At 35.0% G+C, this 20,786-nt stretch overlaps 1 protein-coding gene across 1 annotated transcript; it reads right to left on the bottom strand.

Moving 5' to 3' along the window:
• Window positions 1–1,476: 1,476 nt before the first annotated feature.
• Window positions 1,477–6,178, bottom strand: LOC115964171 (LRR receptor-like serine/threonine-protein kinase). Its single transcript, XM_031083522.1, has 2 exons — window positions 2,993–6,178; window positions 1,477–2,161 (listed from the first exon to the last, which is right to left on the bottom strand). The coding sequence occupies exons 1-2, from the start codon at window positions 5,835–5,837 to the stop codon at window positions 1,656–1,658; spliced, it is 3,351 nt and encodes a 1,116-aa protein (XP_030939382.1). The 5' UTR covers window positions 5,838–6,178; the 3' UTR covers window positions 1,477–1,655.
• Between the last annotated feature and the right edge of the window lie 14,608 nt (window positions 6,179–20,786).

Below are 20,786 nucleotides of genomic sequence, written 5' to 3'. Positions count from 1 at the left end.
CATGTAACATGCACACATGCGGTGGACCCTATGACCATACAAAATATACATCATATTAATTTAAGTACTTATGATCTACGTTGGGAATCTTTGATACATTCTATCAAGGCCCAAAATTTCCTGGTTTCTCTGAAATATATTTTTGATGCCAGCAGTGTATCTCAGAGCTCACATGTTGGTCCATTAAGTTGCTAGAATCTTTATCACTTTGTGGTCAACTTGCATGTGCATCACGTGAGAGCAAACAGAGAGCTACTAGAGTTAGCTTGGAACTTTGCTGCATATAATATTAGTATAAGAAGATAAAGAAGATACTGCAAGCACAGCCTAGCATTGCCACGACTAAGACTTATTGCTCAAGTGAGCTACCAACAAAGCAAAGCTTCCAACAAATATGTAAAGTGGTCTTCAAGTCTTGCACCAATATTTTGTGGTGCTTCCCGCTGCAGTATCTTTGTGAAAGATCAGTAGCTCTTCTTTGTAGTACCTAGTTACATACAGAGCCAAAAGTTTTTGTATTGAGGAAAATAGTTGGTCACATTTTGTAATTATTACTTATAAACTCAAGATCCACCTGGTAAAAATATGGGACTTGACACACATTCACACAGCACACAACATACTCAAACAATCTAATCCATTTTAATTGTGCAAAATAATTAAAATTTATCAAAGGGAGAAGAAAATATGAAGAATTTCTTGTTTTTTTTTTTGTCCTTTTGGTAAGTATTTGAAGGACTTCTTTGTCAGTCATCATTTCTAGTCTCTATCTTTATCCAAGAATAAATGGTGGCAAGTTAAAATGTATTGTACACAAGTATTGATGTATACATGTATGTACATCTGTATACATCAGTTAATATTTGGAAAAGACGTTTGGCTTGTTTCTAGTTGTATTTGCACATCGAGTTATCATTTTTTCGTAATTAAGTTTTTTAAGTGCCCATTGAATGTTGTGTGGTTCCATTTCACGTGGTGTGGGGACCTAGATGGATGCATGAAATCAAAGAAGCTTCTTTCTTATCCTTAACTCAACAATTATCAAGAGAGATAAGGGGATCACAATGCCCAATCATTGCACACATTTTCCCACAACCACACATCAGAGAGAGAGAGAGAGAGAGATCACTTTCTAAAATTCTTTTTCATCCCTGGTGACATAAATAACACAGTCACACACATCCATCAACACATCCCCCTGCTCCTTTTAGGAGAAGTGATGGAAAATGACTTTGCAATGAAGCAACAATTTGTGTTCCTTTCTCTTTCTTAGGCACATTGTTTAATTTGGTAATATTATATATGTATATGAAAAAAAAAAAAAAAAAAAAAAGAAGTACGAAGACATGTTGGAATTGCATCATGTTCAATGCAAAATTGCACTGGACAGAAGCTATATCCAAAAAATGCAATCTTTTTAGATGTGAAAACAAGTTTGAATTTGGGAAATATCAAATAATCACATTTACTAGGGACAACAATTTCAAGTTGCTATACACTCATTTTTCTTAACTTGTTTTCAAATTATCCAAAATATTGATCCTTGCTAACTCTTTACAGTTTCTTTATATATTAAAAAACCCCTACAACTACAAATCAATATTGGAACATATATATTTCCCTTACTACATAATGACACATAAAAATCTATATAGCTATTGATGTTCTGATATATAACCAGCTGAGGAAGATGAATAAGCAAATGAGCAATGAGAAGAGCCTTGGAGGAGTAGCAGTTGAGCTGGTGTCACCGACGATGATGAAATCGAATACAATGGCTTTTCCATCTTTTTCAATGAATTGCTATTCAGTTTGTGGCCCTCATTTCCTATGGTGGGCTCATGTTGAATTTCTCTTAATAATGCTGCCACATCTTTCATTGTCGGTCGATCTTCAGCACGATTGCTTGTACATAGGAGGGAGATTCCTAAGGCCTGTAACATTTCTTGAATTTGGGTGTCTGGATGGCCTTGAAGCTTGGGGTCTAGGATCTCAACTGGGTCATTCTTGCTCTTCAGGTGGTCACGTACCCATTGAATCACATGTTGCCCATCAGGAAATGATGGATCCACCGGTCTTTTTCCGGTTATGATCTCTAGTAAAACGACCCCAAAGCTATATACGTCACTCTTTTCTGTGATCTTTAGCATACAACCATATTCTGCAATATAAACCATATGAAGGAAAAATAAAAATGTTAAAATTAACTCAGTTCAATTTTCACAGATATGAAATGATCAATTTGTGTCACCAATTATTAGAGGCACAGGTACAAGGTACAAGTGTAAATAGTGAAAATATAAAATCCAAAAGAGATCAAGTATATCACAGCTAAGTAGGGCAATTGTCTGGCCACATAAAGTGTGGTGTTTTGGACTCTTGCCATTCACGGTACATATGTCATATGTTATACCAAACTTCTTGTCCGGAACCAATTCACCCTTTTTTTTTCTTCTTTTTATACAATGGAGTGGTGTTCTAGTCTTTTAACTAGATTATTTCACTTATTGTTCATGAAATACTCTCAAAAGCTCATGGACTATTAGTATGGTAAATTAAAAGGACTAATAGTATGGTAAATTAAACTTAAGACTTCCAAGTTTATATCACACCGCAAATTAATGAGCTCAGCACACATATATGATATACCCCATGGAATAGTTCACTTCACCTATCAAATACAAATATGCATGTGCTTTACAGCCAAATATATGAGGAACAAACAAAGCGACAACAAACAACTATCATAGAAATGGAAGTGTCCAAAAAAGTGGTTTTATCCCATCTCATCCTATGTTAGCAAAGGCCTTACGTCACAAACCAATGATTAACTCATTAATCACATTACTAATCAAGCTTTTAGTATCTAACAACTCATAAATCACATTTGTCTAATCAACATAATCATCTCCTAAACTAGATAATTAAATTAGTAGCCTAATAATAGTAACAAATTATATCCAAAAGAAAAAGGGTAAAGTTTGATACATACCAGGAGCAATATAGCCATAAGATCCAGCAAATTGTGGAATAGCCGAGAATGAATTATTGTTATCTTCTACAAACCTTGCAAACCCAAAATCAGCCAAACAAGCCTCATACCTATCCCCTAACAATATATTGTGGGCCTTCACATCACGATGCAAGATAGCAGGCACACAATCATGATGCAAGTAAGCAAGCCCTTCAGCCACACCTAATGCTATCTTGAGCCGAATCTCCCACTCCACTAATCCTGCGCACCCCTCATGTAACAATGTGTCCAAATTACCGTTAGCCAAGTAGTCATAGAAAAGTAGCTTCGTTTTTCTATTAGCTCCCCAACCTAACAACCGCACGATATTTCGATGTCGGATTCGTGCCAGTGTGGCAATCTCTGACGAAAAGGCCGATGCAGACAACTTTTCAGATGACCGAAATCTTTTAACGGCAATCATTAAGTTTGACGGGAATATTGTGGCTTTGTAAACGACCCCGGATCGACCTCGGCCCAATATGTTGCCAGGTGTCAATGATTTTGCCACATCGGAAATTGACAGGTCTAATTTCTGGTAAAGTGTCACTTCCCAAGGTGGGCCCATTTCCACATCAGCATTGGGATCGTCTTGGGCCCCACCAAGGCCTTTCTTCTTTGAGTTCACCACGATATAGAGCGCCGAGATGAGCAAAGCGCAAGCAGCGCACAGGAGAACTATCATTGCCACACGCGCTGCCACGGCGCGTGTACGAGATTTTGTAGATAATTTGGGATTTTCTGAGTTGCAATCATTGGCGGCGAAGCAGAGAGAGGGGTTTCCGGCGAGGACGCTGAGAGGGAGGCTGGCGAAGAACGAAGTGTTCGGCACGCGCCCTGAGAAGTTATTGAAGGAGACGTTGAGGACCACGAGATTTTGAAGGTCCGCGAGATATTGGAGTTCGCCGGAGAGATGGTTGTGAGAGAGATCTAATACTCCGAGCTTGTCTAACCCAGCGAACTCCGCCGGAATGTCGCCGGAAAGTTGGTTCCAACTCAGATTCAATGCAATCTCCAGCGCCGGAACCTTCCCCAGACTCGCCGGAATATTCCCCGACAGTTCGTTGCTACTCAGATCTAACAACTGTAACTTCGAAAGCGAACCGAGTTGACTCGGAACCGTTCCAGAAAGCTTGTTCTTCCCGAGAATGAGTTTGGTGAGTGAACTCAGCGATCCAAGACTCGGACTCAGAACACCTTCAATCAAGTTATCCGAAAAGTCAATATACTGCAACGAAACAAGGTGGCTTAACTCACCGGGAACCTCTCCGGCGATCAAATTCGAATGCAAATCGAGAAACGTCAAGTTTCGGCAACCAGAAATCTCGGCCGGCACGCCACCCGATATCCGATTCGATCCGAGATCCAAGAAATCCAGATTCTCCAAGGCCCCAATCTGTCTCGGTATCGGCCCCGTAAGCTTGTTTCCATTAGCTCGGAACCGAATCAGAGACGAACAGTTTCCGATACTTTCCGGTATCTCCCCCGATAAATCGTTGGAGAGAAGCAAAAGCTTGTTCAGCTTCTTGAGTTCGAAGATTCCTTGAGGAATGTTTTCGGTTAAACCGTTTTGAGACAAATCAACGGCTTCGAGATTCTGACATTTGGAGATTGAAGATGGAATGGGACCCACCAGCTGGTTTTGCCACAAGAAAAGCAGCTGAAGTTTCGGGAGGTTTCCGATTTCGGGTGGTATCGTACCGGCGATACGGTTGTTGTCTAACTCGATGTGAGTGAGCTCCGTACAGTTTCCGAGTTGTGCTGGGATTTCGCCCGATATCTGATTCATGCTCAGCTGAAGTTCCTGCAAAGCCGATAAGTTTCCGAAATTTTCCGGAATGTTTCCGGTTAGCGAGTTCATCGAAACGTCGAAAACCGTTAAGTTCTTGCAATTCCCAAGCTCTGATGGAATAGCACCCACCAAGCTGTTCTGCCATACCAGAAGATTTCGGAGGCTTTTCAGGTTTCCGAGACTTTTCGGTATTGAACCGGTGAGTGAGTTTTCGTAGAGGTAGATGTTTTGGAGGGCGGTGCAGTCGCCGAGTTCAGGTGGGATTTGGCCGGAGAGGAGAGTTGTGTAGATGGCTATGGTTTCGAGCTTCTTGAGGAGGCCGAGACTCGGAGGAAGGAAACCCGAGACGCTTGTTTCGGCTAGGCCTAACATGGTCAACTCGGTACAATTCCCGATTTCTCGGGGTATAAGGCCTCCGAGATTCTTGTTTCCACCGGCTCTTATCACCTGGAGGTTCTTCAAGTTGCCTATGGAACTGGGTATTTCTCCATTGAGCTGGTTGTCATAGAGAGTCAGCCATTTCAAGCTTGCGAGGTTGCCAATTTGAACCGGAATTGAGCCTTCTAGCTGGTTTGAGTTGAGGTGGATTTCTTGGAGCTTAAGCAAGTTGCAAATCTCAGATGGGATTTCGCCGGTTAGCGCATTGTCACTCAAGTCCAAGTAATACAGTTCATGTAGTGTAGCAATCTGTGTTGGGATTGAACCCGTGAGGTTTGTACTAGAAAGTACAACCTTGGTTAATGAAACCAATGAAGAGAGATTAGTTGGAACTGTACCATATAAATCCAAGTATCTTAACTCCAATTCCACAACCTCCTTGTTGATGTTGCAAGTGATTCCAGACCACCCACATGGAGTTTCATCACTTGGGTTCCAATTAGACAAGGCCACAGTGGATCCATTTTGGCTTTGCTTCCATGAAAGAAGAGCTTCGCCTTGTGGATTAACGGCGAAAGCTACAAAAGGGTTCAAGAGGGAAATGGTAATAACTGTTAGGAAAGAGAAGAGGGTGTTCCATGGATTTACAGGCATTACAGCTATGCTACAAAGTGTAATGAGAGAGGAAGAAAGTACACAAAGGAAGAGGGTTTGGTTGGTTGAGTTGAGGCTAGGGAGAGAGACAATGGGAGGAACCAAATCATGTCTTGTGGACTACAAGTTTTTTAAGTAGTATATGTATAAATAAATTGAAAGACCCAGAATCCCCGGATCCAAGAACAGCTAGGCCATGATGTTTTTATGCAGAGAGAAATGAAATTTTAGATGGTTGTTTTTTAGCATTTGTTTATGGTTGATGATGGAGAAGAGGTGGGGGGGAAGGGAGGGATAACTGTTTTTTTAATTCAAATGGAAAGTGGGAGAGCTTGGTGAGAGTCACTTTTGTCTCTGATTTTCTGGTGTGAACTTTATCCTTTTTATATGTGGGTTTGTACAAAATAATCTTAATTTTTGTTTTTGTTTTTTTAGTTTAAAGAAAAGAATTGAGAACTAAAAAAAAAAAAATATCAGTAAGTGAAAAGGTTTTGTCACTTGCTGCATAATTTGGCCAATTAGCACTGAGGGGTCTGAGTCAGCCTTGTGTAGAGTAGAGTTGGATGAGTCTACTACTACTAGGATTGAGACCACTTCACAAATTTTAGTTCTGGATCCAAAAACATTTAATTTTCACTAGAAAGGAACTTATAGTTTTACTGATGACAATGATATTTAAACTTGTATTAGTGGGTGAGGGTTCATTTTCCAATTTTGTTTCATTTGGAGCCTACAAAATTGCTGTATTGGAAGAACAGAAATCACTTCAGATTGATTTTGAATCTATGTCCAAAAATATCCCTTCAAAGGTTTTCAAAAGCTGCAAAAAGATTTGTTGGAACAAATACAATGCTGCATTGTTCTCTGCTCTTACCATAACCTGTGAGTCCATTTTTATCTAAATTTTGGAGGGGACTTAGATCTTGATCATTCATATGGGATACATACCTTAATCCTGTTGTTGAAATTGTAACAGTTTCAGATTTAGATCTATATTAGAAAAATATAGACTTAGATCCAGATGCTTGTAAACCAGCCTCTTCGAATCTCAAATAAATTCAAGATGAGATCTATGACATGGTCCATTTGTCCTATGAAATTCATATGCTAATTAACAATGTGCTTATTATTTAAAAAATAACACACTCAAATGAAACTTTTTGTAACCATTGTTTATGTCATGAACAAATTCAACATTTTAAGGTCATCCATGACAACAGCTAAGGTGCTGATTCTGCAGAATTTGTATTAAAAAAATGGGGCTTTGTTTTCAACATAATTAAATCCCCATTGAGGTTTCTAATTAAAGTAACAAAGATGTCACGTGATTTACAGGCCATACTGAGAATATGAATCATTTTGTTGTGGGATTTTCTTCACGATTTAGAGTCACACATATTGGCTACCTCGTGACTATGCTCTGGGGGTTGATATTATTATATTCGAATTACCTTACAAATGTGTCCAATTAGGAATCTAAGCACGAGATGGGGAGGGCTGCACATGAAAGAAAGAGAGAGAGAGAGGAAGTAGATCGTTGCTTAAAGAACCCAAAACTGCCATGGCATAGGACAGCTTTTGGTTTATGAAAAGTGTCTTTGTTTTGTCGATGGCAAAGAGGAAGAGACAAGCAAACCCCATCAAAGTAGAATAAGTTCCTATTACATCTCTTTTCTCTCTTCCATCACTATTTCTTACTGTAACCATTCATGAAAAATCATTACAAATCAAAAAAGAAAAAAGGAAAGAAAGAAAGACATAACTTCAATTTGCAAGATTCAAGTGAATACTTGGCTGATAAACGGTTGAAACTATGTTGTCATGATCCGAAGAAGCCTTAGTCATATCTGCATTATATTTCAAAAGAACTAGTCAAGTGACTATTAGAGCTCCTCGTGATTGTTGATACAATTTAGTAGGACTGTATAAACACTCGATGTAGGATTCAATGCATAACATGCATTTATCCAATCTAAAACCCGTAATTGGGGGTGTCACAATGTACTAAACTAAGTTCCAACTAAATAGGCATTTTGGAACCAAATCATGGATATAATTGCATGATTGATGAATTGTGCAAGCAACTGGGCAAGCATTCCTACTACAAGTTATCTTCTTTTGTTTTGGGTTGGAAAGTTTGCTTGTAATGAACCTGAGAATGGTTGGTCATTTTTCAATGATTCACAAGCACATCATGTGCTTATCCGTGTCATGTGTTTTTTTAATAATATGATGGGATTTAAGAATAAAATGTAAACTGAGTCAATAATAGAAATTCATATATTCCAAGTGACTCAAAAGTTTGATATCAATAATTCAAGAAACGATCAATTTAGTTTTATTATGTTATAGTTTCCTTATCTGCAAAGCAGTAACTTTAATTGTACCCTTGAACTTTTTGGAACAATCCTTCGCCAATTTCCCATTGTCTCTTATCTAGCAGCTATGTTTTTGGGTGTGATTTTATTTTATTTTATTTTATTTTTTTGGTTAATTGTAATCATCCCACCCTAAACTATAGGAGTATTTATAATATGACCACAAATTCAATAATTTTTTAATCAACACCCTCACTTGATGTTAATTTACATTATCCATCTCTCAACGTATAAATTATTGTACAATTTAATAGTTTAATCTATCCATCATCATCTATGGGAGTTTAGAATTGTGCATTCTAAAACTTTGAGAACACATTTGCAATGTACATCAAAAAATTGTAAGAGAATTTACAATCTACACTATATGTTATATAGAGGGAGACGTGGCCATTTTGGCCATGTGTTTGCCAATATCTTGTCTAGTGCACCAAAGCATTAAATGGAAGCTATAATTTTTCTTAATAATTCTTAAACCTTTTCTATGTCTTTTCTTGCGAAGTAGGAAGGAAGTGACATCGCCTTCCAAACTTTCCACAAATTTAAATTTAGCCCTATGTTTGAGTTATATTTTACAACAAATATACGTGTCTCCAAATTTTCATATCTCCTATATGAATATCTTAAGTGTGTATTTTCTTAATAATTGTTATTACTCCAAACCAAAATAAAAAAGATGGATTTCCTATAGGACTCTATATTTAGCGTGTTTAATTTTATTTTAAAAAAAATATTGTTAATTATTTTATCTCTTAAAATTCTACCTCTGTGCCACTGTTTAAGTATGATATATTTATCTTCTGCATTTTCCAATTGCACAATATTTTAATTTCTCTATTTCGCTTCAAATTCTAATCTAGGGATTCACTATAGCAGTTTGGCCCCGCCAAAACAAAAAATCAAGACTTCACATTTCCACGTAAAAATGATTGAGAGATCTTTTCGTACTGATTTTATATATCTACTAGTCTCTTCACACATGCGGATTTATACTTATAACAAACTAGATAATTGAGCGGTACAAAACATCATTTTTTGGGCCATCTAGAAGAAGCTCCACCATTAAAAAAAGTGATAACGTTTTCATATCAGATACCTATCAATCATCTGACATGACCTGATAATGGCTTTCAGTGAGCACATAAGTGGGAGATTATGTACATTCCAATTCATTAAGCACTAAGCAGTTCTAAGTGGTTACCCAAAGAAAATCATTTTCACACATATACTGCGGCTGCCCCTTGGAATTACAATGGAAGTGTTTTATGCAGAGTTATATTTTGGAATCCATGAAGAAGTCATTTTCACATAACTAGGATAATTTTTTCTGTGGTTGAACAAAAGATCTAGAATTCAATCCCCGTTTACACCTAAAACTGATTGATGTTTTGGTTTGATAATAAAGAGTTATCATTAAAAGCAAACGTTATGTGTCGAAACTTTTAAAAAAAAATAAAGGATAATTTTTTCTTTCTTACACTTTTTAATAGTTGGGGGTTTTCCATTAAGCTTGTTGATTGTAATGGGCATTACTTTTTGTTTAATGCTGTGTGAGTATATATGGAAATAAAGCAGCACATAAGTATGTGAGCATAAGAGAGCTATGAGAGGCTGTGGAGAACCTTTCAAATGGTCAGTGCTAAGGAAAAAGTTTAGCTAGTTCTAGAGTTATATAGAGAACTAAGAGAATAAGATCTCGTGTCTGATAGCCAGGTTCAGGTGAGAGAGGTCCCTCTCTTCATGAAACTGACATGTGGAAAGCTCACATCCTCATAGAAAAGAATGATCAATGGTGATGATGTTTGATCGTAATTCATAGCAAGTACACTATTGGACACACTTGGTTCATTTGTCTGCCCCCTACTTTATTGCTTAGCATGCATGTAATAATGCCAATGGCCTTGTAGTCAAGTGGCACCCGGGTTTCTTTGTAACCTCTTGCTTGGGGTTCTATCCTTTGCACTTACTAAGCAAAAAAAGAAAAAAAAAAAGAGGCATGCATGTAATAATGATGTACAGATCAACACAAAAGAAAATGATCCTCTCTCCATGATAGTTTCATTTCATAGTTCATGTAAAATTACATACTATTCTCTGCAATGTTAGATAAGAAAAAGAAAAATTTAACTGTGAAAGAAACTTTCTTCATTTCCAATAAAATCAAAATGATCATTTTCCGTACAAAAGCTTAAATAAATCTATTGGGTTTGTGTTTTATTCTTCCTGGCTTCATGGACCCATCACAATAATTAGAACATTCACATCAAAGATGTGAAAAATGCTAAAATGCTATTTTATAGCTTAAAATCTTGAAATATGCTTTACATCAAAGATGCTAAAACTAAAAAGTAGTAACACCTTATTGTAGCAAGTTGCTACTATTTAGAGCACCCTCATCAAAGATTTTAAAAAATTTACTATTTAGCATCTCAAAAACCTACTTTATCAATTTTAACATCTCACTTTACAATACATCCAACATCAAAGATTTTATATTTTTTACCACTTCATTAAAATATTAATTTTTTTTTTTCATTCTCATCTCTTTCACTACCAACAAACCCACTGCCATTGCCAACACCCACTATCACCACCGCCCACAGCCATAACCACAGCCACTACCACCAACCACAACATCAACCCCTAACCACCAAAAAGAAAAAGAAAAAAAGTTCATCCCTTCTTTAACTTTGTAGCACACACCCACACACACAAAAACAAACCATCAGATTCTAATTCCTTGGTCCTCCCATGGAAGACCTGATCTGACGGCACCGTCAACAGCTGATCTAGTTCCGCCTCTTTGTTCCACGAACACAGACATGGACACCACTTCCCTCCCTGTCGTCATCTTCTTCCACGACGGTGGCTTGACTTTCCTTTCCCCTTCCTCCTTCGCACTCTAGAACCAAAACACAATCCCAAAACCAAATCAAGACCCAAAATCAAATCAAACTCACCCCAATCTGAACCCACCACAGAACTATAGCCAAAACCCACCCCAACCTCTCCAATGACCACCACCCTAGCCTCTCCGGTCTCAACCCCAGCCAAGAACACCGACCATGCCGACTCAAGAATGACGCCTCAAGAACACCAACTCAACCCAACCACACCCAAGACCCACAAACTCGAGATGTAGAGAGAAAGGGAAACGGAGAGGCAGAAAGAGTGAAAAAGAGAGGGGACAGAGAGCATGAGAGAGAGAGAGAGAGAGAGAGAGAGAGTGAAAAGGAAAGAAAGAAAATAATAAAAAAATAGTAGCAGCTTGCTACAGTGAGGTGTTAGTAATAAAACCTCACTGTAGCAAGTTGCTAAAATTTTTAAGATTTAACACCCTTGATAAAGATGGGTTTTTATGATTTAAGGTGTTAAAAATGCTAAAAAATAGCATTTAGCATTTTTAACACATTTGATGAAAATGCTCTTATTATTATTATTTTTCTTTTTTTATCACTTTCTCTCTCTTTTGCCGTGCTTCTCTTCTTGCTTGCTCACTCCCAAGTGCAGGAGATCGTAGCAATATAATTCTCGGAGTACCGAGGTTGAACCACAAAGAGCAGGGTAAATTCAAAGAAAATATAATTAAATAACAGTTTGGGTGAAGAAGAAAAATACTTTTTCTTGGTGATTGTTAACAAGAATAATAATAAAAACTGATTTAAATCAATAATGTAAATACTAGAGCATCGGGGTTTTTCCCTATATCGATATAAAATTCTTTGTGATCTAAGAAAATATCTATTTCATAATTGATTGTTCTTATACAAATAAAAACTTATGATTCTATTGAACTGAGACAATTCAAGAACGCATGATAACCTCGATTAATAATACAGTTAGAAAAGTTTTCAAAAAAATCCATTCACTTTAAAACCTGATTTCTATTTGAAACTATTAAAAATTCATCTAAACAATAAGAAAAATATGATTGAACTTATTGAAAGCATGGAAGAACTAATACATCAAAAGAAATTTAATTGAACAATGAAATATGTTGTTGATAAAATTCTAGAAAGAATCACATTAGATATTCATACCGTATAGAAAAAACATATCCCTAGCCCTAGCAAAGAGTTTAGGCTGCCATTAGAGAAAGAAAAATACAAGGTTTTCTCTACCAAAATTCGTTCTGCACAGCCTCCCTTCCAAAACCCTAATGTAAAAAGTGTCCAAAGAAAATACAACATTTACTATTTTAATTTCCGTCCAGGTTTACAGTAGTAACTTGTGAGTTAATTTCAGCCTTCAAAAATTGAGAATTTCAAAAAACTCAAAACTGGAAAGTTGTAGATATTTAAGTCACGGTTCCAACCCATCTAGCTTTGTGTCAATTGGATTTTTGAGAAAAGAGATACGCCCAAAATACTGATCAGTGCTTAAATCAGATTTTTCCTTTTCAGATTCTGCCTCTTTGATTTCTTTCCTTATTTGAAGCTTCCAATCATGGTAGACGATCCAAGCACTCCAACTGCACCTCCTTAAACATTTAAATATGGTCCTTTAGCTCCATTTTAATTCTAGTTTGGCCTCAATTCTCTCACAAATTCCTGTAAACTCCTCTTTCTCACATGATTTCCTGAAAATAGAAAATTACATACAATGAATAGCATCTTATTTAAGAAATTATGTAAAAATAAATAATAGGGACTAATGCAAATCATGGATTAATTATACAAATTAAGCATAGTAATAAGGAGATAACGCCCACATAAATATATAACAAGTATACATTTTAAGGCGTTATCACTTATCTATTTCTTCTCTCTTTCTCTTTCACTCTGCCTCTTCGTCTCTCTTTTTGTCTCCTCCCCCTTTCTTTTTGACTCTCACTCTCTTTCTTTGACTGTTGATCTTTCTCCTCTCTCCGTAGGACGAGTTGATTTCGTGGGTGGTGGTGGATCGTCCTTGTTCGTGATTTCATGGGTCTGGGTTGATTTCATGGTTCGGTGGTTCGGCAAATGTGGGCTGAGGTATGATCTGATTTTGGTGGGTTTTGTGATTTGATTTTGATGAGGTGATCTGATTTTGTGATTTGGTGGGTTCATGGGTCTCTATTGTGAATTGATTTTAGTTGGGTTTCGACAAGTGCGGCTACGGTGGTTCGACGAGTGTGGGTCTGGGTTGATTTCGTGGGTTTGGGCGACAGTGGTTGGGCAAGTGTGGCTGATTTTGGGGTTTGATTTTGGCGGATGTGATCTAATTTTGGTGGCTTTTGTGGTTTTACTTTGGTGGGCTGATCTGATTTTGTGATTTGGTGGGTTCGTTATCTCTGTTGTGAATTAATGTTGTGGCTGGTGGATGTGGCTCGCAGTGCTTAGAACAGTTGGGTTGAGAAAGAGAGAGACACAGAGGGAGAGAGAGGAAGAATAAAAAATGTTTAAAAAAATAATAAAGAAAGAATATTTAAATGAAGTGGTAAAAAAAAAAAAAAATTTGATGTTAGGTGTATTGTAAAGTGACGTGTTAAATGCTATAAAATTGGTTTTTTTTTTTTTTATATATGTTAAATGCTAAAAAATTTAAAGCTCTTGATGGGAATGCTCTTAGACATTAGTATTATGCTTATGCAATGATATATAGATTAATAATTGTATGTATGTTAAAACAAGTGTTTCAACAATATAATTGAAAATGAACAATAAAATACATGGCAAAAATGAAAAATAAAAATTACTTTAAGTTACATAGAGAAATGGAATTATGTAAAACTGAATTTTATCAAAACCTAAATTATAACAAATTATTAAAATAATCTAAAATAAATAATATAACTTTTTTTTTAATTTTTGGCAATATAATTTAATTGGAATAATAATGTTAAAACTCTTGAAACTTTGATGTTAGGGGTTTACTTAGAAAAAATATTGTGTTAATTTTAATGCAGTTATGCGCCATCTCATCATGTGGTATAAGGAGAAAAAACAAAAGGAAAATATTAAACAAAAAGAAAAGAAACGAGAGAGAGAGAGAGCGTCCACTTATCGCAACTATAACATATAGAACGGAAAATTTCTTTTATATATATAAAAAAGAAGATTCTTGGCTTTGTATTTTGATAATTAAAATCATTTAACCTATTTTCCTTTTATGATGAGAGTGTATCTCATGAAACGGTCTCATAAAACCATCTTCTTATGGTATGAGTTCTACACATGTGGGACTTATAAATGTTGTGAGAGAGATTTTATTAAATCATCTCATAAAATATCTTTTTTTTAAATAAAAAAAAAATTATGTTGGATGATTTGAGTCCCTTGGAAAATTGCTTTTATATCATAACTAGTATATAAACTCGTGCATATGCACAGGTATATTTAAAAATAATCACACTTACACACACACATATATATAAGTTCAAATTATACTTGGTGTTAAAGTTACAACTTAAACATTTTTTAAGTCATAAATTTCTAAAATATGTAATGATTTCTCACTTTATATATATATATATGATTTAGAATCTAATTGGATATAAACTCTTCGATTTTTGCACCCAATAATTTACTTGTTACAAGAATTAAAAAATTAGATAGGATACGTGGCATAAAATTGAATTCTAATTGAAATCCAATTTAGAATCTAATGGAATTTAGAATTTTCAATTTTTGCACCTAATAATTCACTTAACACAAAAATTTAAAAATAGATGAGACATGTAGCACAAAATTGAATTTCAATTTAAAATATAATTAGACTTTCTCTAATCTTTTGACTATATATATATATATATATATATATTTGTTGAGATTTCCTAAAAATTCGATCTTGTGTAAATGGACCCATATTAATTGTTGCAATCCTTGTCAACATTAATTGTTTCTATCATTTTCCCCTTGTTTTGACTTGTGAGTGGGGTGTAGACTGTGGTGGAGTCAGTAAACGCAAAATCGAATAGTAAATTAATGCAATGTGCTTGCAAGTTGCAAGATCAAATAAGCAAATGGAGAAAATGCTTGTACCATATGTCCATGTCTTCTCAACAAATATTTAAGAGAATGCCAGTCCATTTGAATTAGAAGAAGATGCGCATTAACATATGATTTACTAGATTTATTCTCTCATAATAGCTACACCAGTATTAGATTATGAATTACAATATCATGGTCCATGGATTAGATTTTTGACTTCCACAAAGATTCCACTTCTGTCTTAAATGCATTCCAAAAAGCTGATTAGAAAGCATGACAATTTAAAATACGAGTCCTTGAAAGCTATGAGTATGTATCCAAGAAGGTGCTCTTATGCTATTAAAGATTTCTTATCATGGTTAATGGTCCATGAATGTGAGGATATAATTATTTGTTCAAGATATTTACCAGTCAAATATCCTTTGTATTGTTTTTTGTATGATGACTTTTTTCCTTTTAGAATTAGCATTAATTGTTTAGGTTTTCTTCTTCCTTTTCTAAAGAATTAATTGTTTGAAATCTCATTAGCATTCTTTAATCAATGAACTTTTAATTGCATGAAGACAAAAATGAATACATAAAACATTTAATTAATTGAATCAACCATATTAAGCTAATCATATTACAAGTATTCTAGTTGGAATATAGACCAGAACATGAATTCAAGCATAAGAGGAAGTGTCATTTTTTTTTTAAATGAGTTAGTGTAGGTGGGATTCGATCACATGTCCCTTATTCAATGAGTAAAAGACTACACTAGTTGAACGGACTGAAACTCGTTTTAAATAAACTTCAATGAGATCATTTGCTGAGAAAAAGTGTTACAAGGGAAGTAAGAATCTGAGGTGCTAAGTTGAATATTTTTTATGGGTTGGCCTGGGATTAAAGATAGAAAAGTTTTAAAGAAAAATATATGGCCAAAAATGATTTTACTATTAAGGTGGAAGTTTGGGTGGCAGCTGCAAACTTTGACTTTCTAGTGCTCTGGTTTTTTTAATGGCCTATCCGGGTTTTAAGCTGCATCAATCAACTCCATATAGTTGCTGATGCAAATCTCTCTCTTTCTACATCATACACATTTTATCTCTGTTTTATTAGACAATCACATATGATTGACAACTTTTTTTAATGGGCCAAGGGGGAGTGTTAGATTGCTCACTTGCTTTGATTGTTTTTGAACAATAATTGAGCAAGTATGAGAGACAATCCCAATGAAAAAAAAGGTTCTCTAATCAACGGCAAGTCAAATATTAGATCATTTTGACTATGAATTATATTTCCAAGCATTGCATGGCCCATTTGGCTCCACAACACGTGTGGGTAACCTCACAAGTCACAACTATTACATAAGCCAATTATACAATTGTAGTACATCATCTATTTGTTTAGTGTATTTCATATAATATTTAATCTCACACATATAATCACTTTGTGAAAACTATTCTTTCCTTCTTGGTTGGCCATCTCTTTTGTGTTTTCTATTTGTGCTTTTCCTTTGTGGGTGATACTCTTCCCTTCTTTCAAGGGTAATGGCCTAACTAGCTTTTCTTCTTTCGGCTCCAAAGTATGTGATTTACAAATTTTAATGTGGCTAAACTCTAAGACACACATAATATTGTTAATTCTTGCTTTCCTTCTTTAAGACTAAACGTGCAAGATTCAAAATCATTTGCTCACATAAAGGGGGCAATAATGTCACCTTGAGAATAGGCTCTTTGAGAAACTTCTCAAGAATATTTGAAGAGAGATGCAAACTTATAATTAACAATGTGATGTTAGCCATGAATGAGAGGTGACTAGCTTTTAATCATTTACTTCACAACATTAACCGAGATGCTTTTATCTTAAAATTGTGAACTGAAAACACTTTCTGCTACTTGCTAACCATTAAAGTAGCTTTGTAGTCATTTTTTTAGCACATGTATATCGTTCCTTTCAATTTTAGGCTTGTAACTTGTATTTAAAGCTAACCCTAGAATTTTTGTTATAATTTAAACATTAATTGAGCAACGGTACCTCCCCAAGAGCCTTGTATTTCAGCTACGTTAACCAATTCTCTCACTAAATAAAACTTGGATTTAAGTTCCCCCCCCCCCCCCCCCCCTTTCACTTTGTTGTAAGCTAATTAAATTGAGCTTTCTCTCTTGTTCTTGTAATAATCTCTTATTCAACCTAGACTATGAAGAGTGCAGATCATAGCACAACCACCTTTAGATTGGGAAATCTCCAACTCAACCCAACCCATGTTAGTTCTAAAAACCAACCCAACTCAAATTAAGTTACATCATCATGTAGGAGCCATTTTGTCGCTTAAGGAAAAAGCTTCTATTTTAAACCCACTTATTTATTTTAATTTACACAATTAGGCATAATATTCAATCTCTTTTAAAACTAATTAAAATAAATAAAACTAACAATATTATGTAAAGTCTTAAAATCCAACATAAATCAAACTAACAAATAAAATACATATACTATACATAATGTGGGTTAGTTCAGAATGATCATATTGAAAAGTTTGTCAACCTAAATTTAATCCAACCCATGTCCCCCCCACCCCCCCCCCCAAAAAAAAAAGAAAAAGAAAAAAAAATATATCCAACCTAAAATAAAACCCATCAACTCATGAAAAAACCAACATGAAGTGTCGGGTTGGTTTGATGAATGAACACTCTTACTCGGATCTACAATGATATAAATACTAGCCAATTGAATATTCAGTCATATAATCTCAAAACCATCCTTATAAAATAGAAAGGGATAATAGCGATTCAATTGAAGCTCTTGGAGTGTTAAAATTCCTCAAAATTGCTCATGGGGTTGGAGTCAAATTTCGAAGCTTATTAGGGAAATAGCTCGTCTTTGGATCAAACATTCCATTTGTAATAGTGGTAAGACATTTGTTAGGCATGATAATTGGCACCCTGAAGGTACATTATTGCGTAGATTTGGTCACTAGATAGTTCTTGAAGCTGAAAGTAATGTAAATGCCAAATTTTCTAGTATTCTAAAACAAGGTTACTATTTCTGCCCTCCAACTAGATCCGAGGTAGTGGTGAATTTTTAGGTTGGTTATCACTACTTGACTTAGCAAATTTTGTACAGTGGTTGCTCTCAAAATTTGGGAGATTTATCAGATCCTCAGCTTGGAATGAAATTAGGCTAACAACTAAAGATTGGTTGGTTAAATGGGGTTATGGTGGGTTCATCCTGTGTTTTCTATAGAAATAAATTGGAATCTTAGATTTTTTTTATTAATAAATAAAATAGTATTTCATACTTACAGAACGTCTTAAAAACTTTACCAAAGTTAAATAAAAGATTATTTATTTTTTGAATGTTCTTATACTAGTAGAATCTTTTTTTTTTTTTTCTTTTTTTTTGAGAAAGTATACTAGTAGAATCTGGTTTCCTCAAAATCCGTATGGTATAAGAAGTGCGGATTAAAATGATCTAACCCAATAAGAAAAGGGTAAAAATAAACCATTAAGTTCCACTCAAGTAATGGGCCCACTGCCCACCCCTTTAATGCTTGTTCCGAGTAATGGGCTCACCAAATCATTGAACTAATTGGGCTCATCTCTTATTTCTGGTTAAAAGGAAATTGAATTAAGAAACTAGCTTGCGGAAACAGGCATAGTACTAGAGGCAGAAAGCCTATAAAAGTACAGGCCAGAAGCATCAAAGCTTAGCAAATGCTTAGCCCAGTTGGCCTCATCTCAATATCTGCTCACAATGCTTGTCGTTCTTTTAAGTCTTGCCCAAGCAGCTCATTGCCCAACTTAGGCCACTCAGCTTGGTTTTGCAGCTTTTGCTGCAGGCAGGAGCGTAGCCAGGAATTCATACTTGGGGGGCCAAGTTGCAATATTAATAGAAAAATCATAATTCATAAATTTATAAATACAAAATTATCAACTTTGATATATTGTCATATTTTTAAATATTAATGGAAGTACAAAAAAGCAGTCTATTTTACCATACACATATACAAAAATTTGCATACTATTATTTTAAGCACCAACAACCCATCAATATCCATAATATTGAAAATTTTCTTATTTTTTAATGAATTATTCAGCTCCTAATTTCAAATTAAAAAAAAATGATGATATGGAAAGAGATATAATATATTATCATATAGCAATACAACAAATTGAACAACTTAATAAACAAAGCATATTCATAAAATTAAATGCCCATGCATTATCATATATATATAAATCATAAATCTAAATGCCCATATGATGTTGAAGAAACAAACAAACCTGAAATAATGAGACACAAGAAGAAGCTAGAACTGAAAGCAAATATGGATAATTTTTTTTTAGATGAAAGGAGTTTATTTGATTTCTACCCTTGTTGAGAAGAGAGTTAATGTGTTTAGAGCAATCACCAATGAGAGGGAAAAAAACATGGGGCAGTGTGGGCTTTTATCAGGAGAGAAAGTAGCAGTGATAAATTCTATTTTCTTTGAGAATCCTGTAGGTGGCTTCTTGAGATTGAGAATGATGAAAAAAAAAAGGGTAAATTTTTGTTTGAAAATGAGTGGTAAAAGATGATATTTTGAGAGTGTGGATTATTGTCTATTGGATATTTGGATTGACAACAAATCATTTGGACAATTGGGAGAGCTAACTAGTATTTTATTTAAGGACTTTGAATTATCTATTGGACTAAGTAGAGATCCTAGAAAGAATTGGGGGGGGGGGGGTCATTATTTTCAAGGGGGCCATAGCCTTTTACTTATTTTTTGCTATCAGACTCATAGCCTAACAATAGAAGAAATCAAAATTTTGGGGGGGCCCAATGAACAATGTAGCTCCGCCCCTGGCTGTAGGTCCAAGAGTTTCTTAGAACGATTTTGATGAAAAACTCCAGCATTTACACAACTATTTTTTGTCACAATTGTAATGTGGTAAAATGTGAATGATAAAAAAAAAAAATGATGAATCCACGTGTAAGTAATAAATAACTACTCACAATTTACTACGATAGAATTGTGGCAAAAAGTTGTGGAATAGTCTGTAGTAGTGGAAGTGTAAAACCACTCTATATTTTGAATTTCCTCTAAATTGTTATTTGTTAATTTACAAAACTATCTTGTCAATCACATGATTCATGACTTTCAATCACTAACTGATAGTTAATATGACCAATTTAGTAGCCGTATCATTAATAAATGAGATCATGTGATATGGATTTGTGAATTTCATGTAGTTGTTTTGAGAGAAATTCCTTCGAATTGGAGGAAAAGTTTGTCATCCTTCACAAAATCAATTAATAAATTTTTGCATAAGAATATGGAATGCATTCCCAGTTTCCCACATATACAAAGAAAACTGAGAGAATTGCTTCTCATTGTATAGGCTATAGATGAAACCAAACAATTTTCTTCCAAATTGTCTAACCTATTTTATGGCAAATCATTTGGTCATTCACATGTATATGCTTCATATTAGTTTTCGCAGAAAAGCTAGGAAGAGGAGCTAATTGGTGTTTTAATTGTCGTCCTTGTAGCACTCTGATTTTTTACTACAAGCTTCTACTGATCCAACATTTCTAGGAAGCCCATCCCGAACATGCTCATTGGGAAAGAAACTACTATATATATATATATATATATATATATATATATATGCTAATATTCTAACTAAAACAAT

Source organism: Quercus lobata, chromosome 10, assembly GCF_001633185.2.
Source record: "Quercus lobata isolate SW786 chromosome 10, ValleyOak3.0 Primary Assembly, whole genome shotgun sequence".
Taxonomy (NCBI): Eukaryota; Viridiplantae; Streptophyta; class Magnoliopsida; order Fagales; family Fagaceae; genus Quercus; species Quercus lobata.
This window is presented reverse-complemented; position numbering and strand designations above follow the sequence as displayed.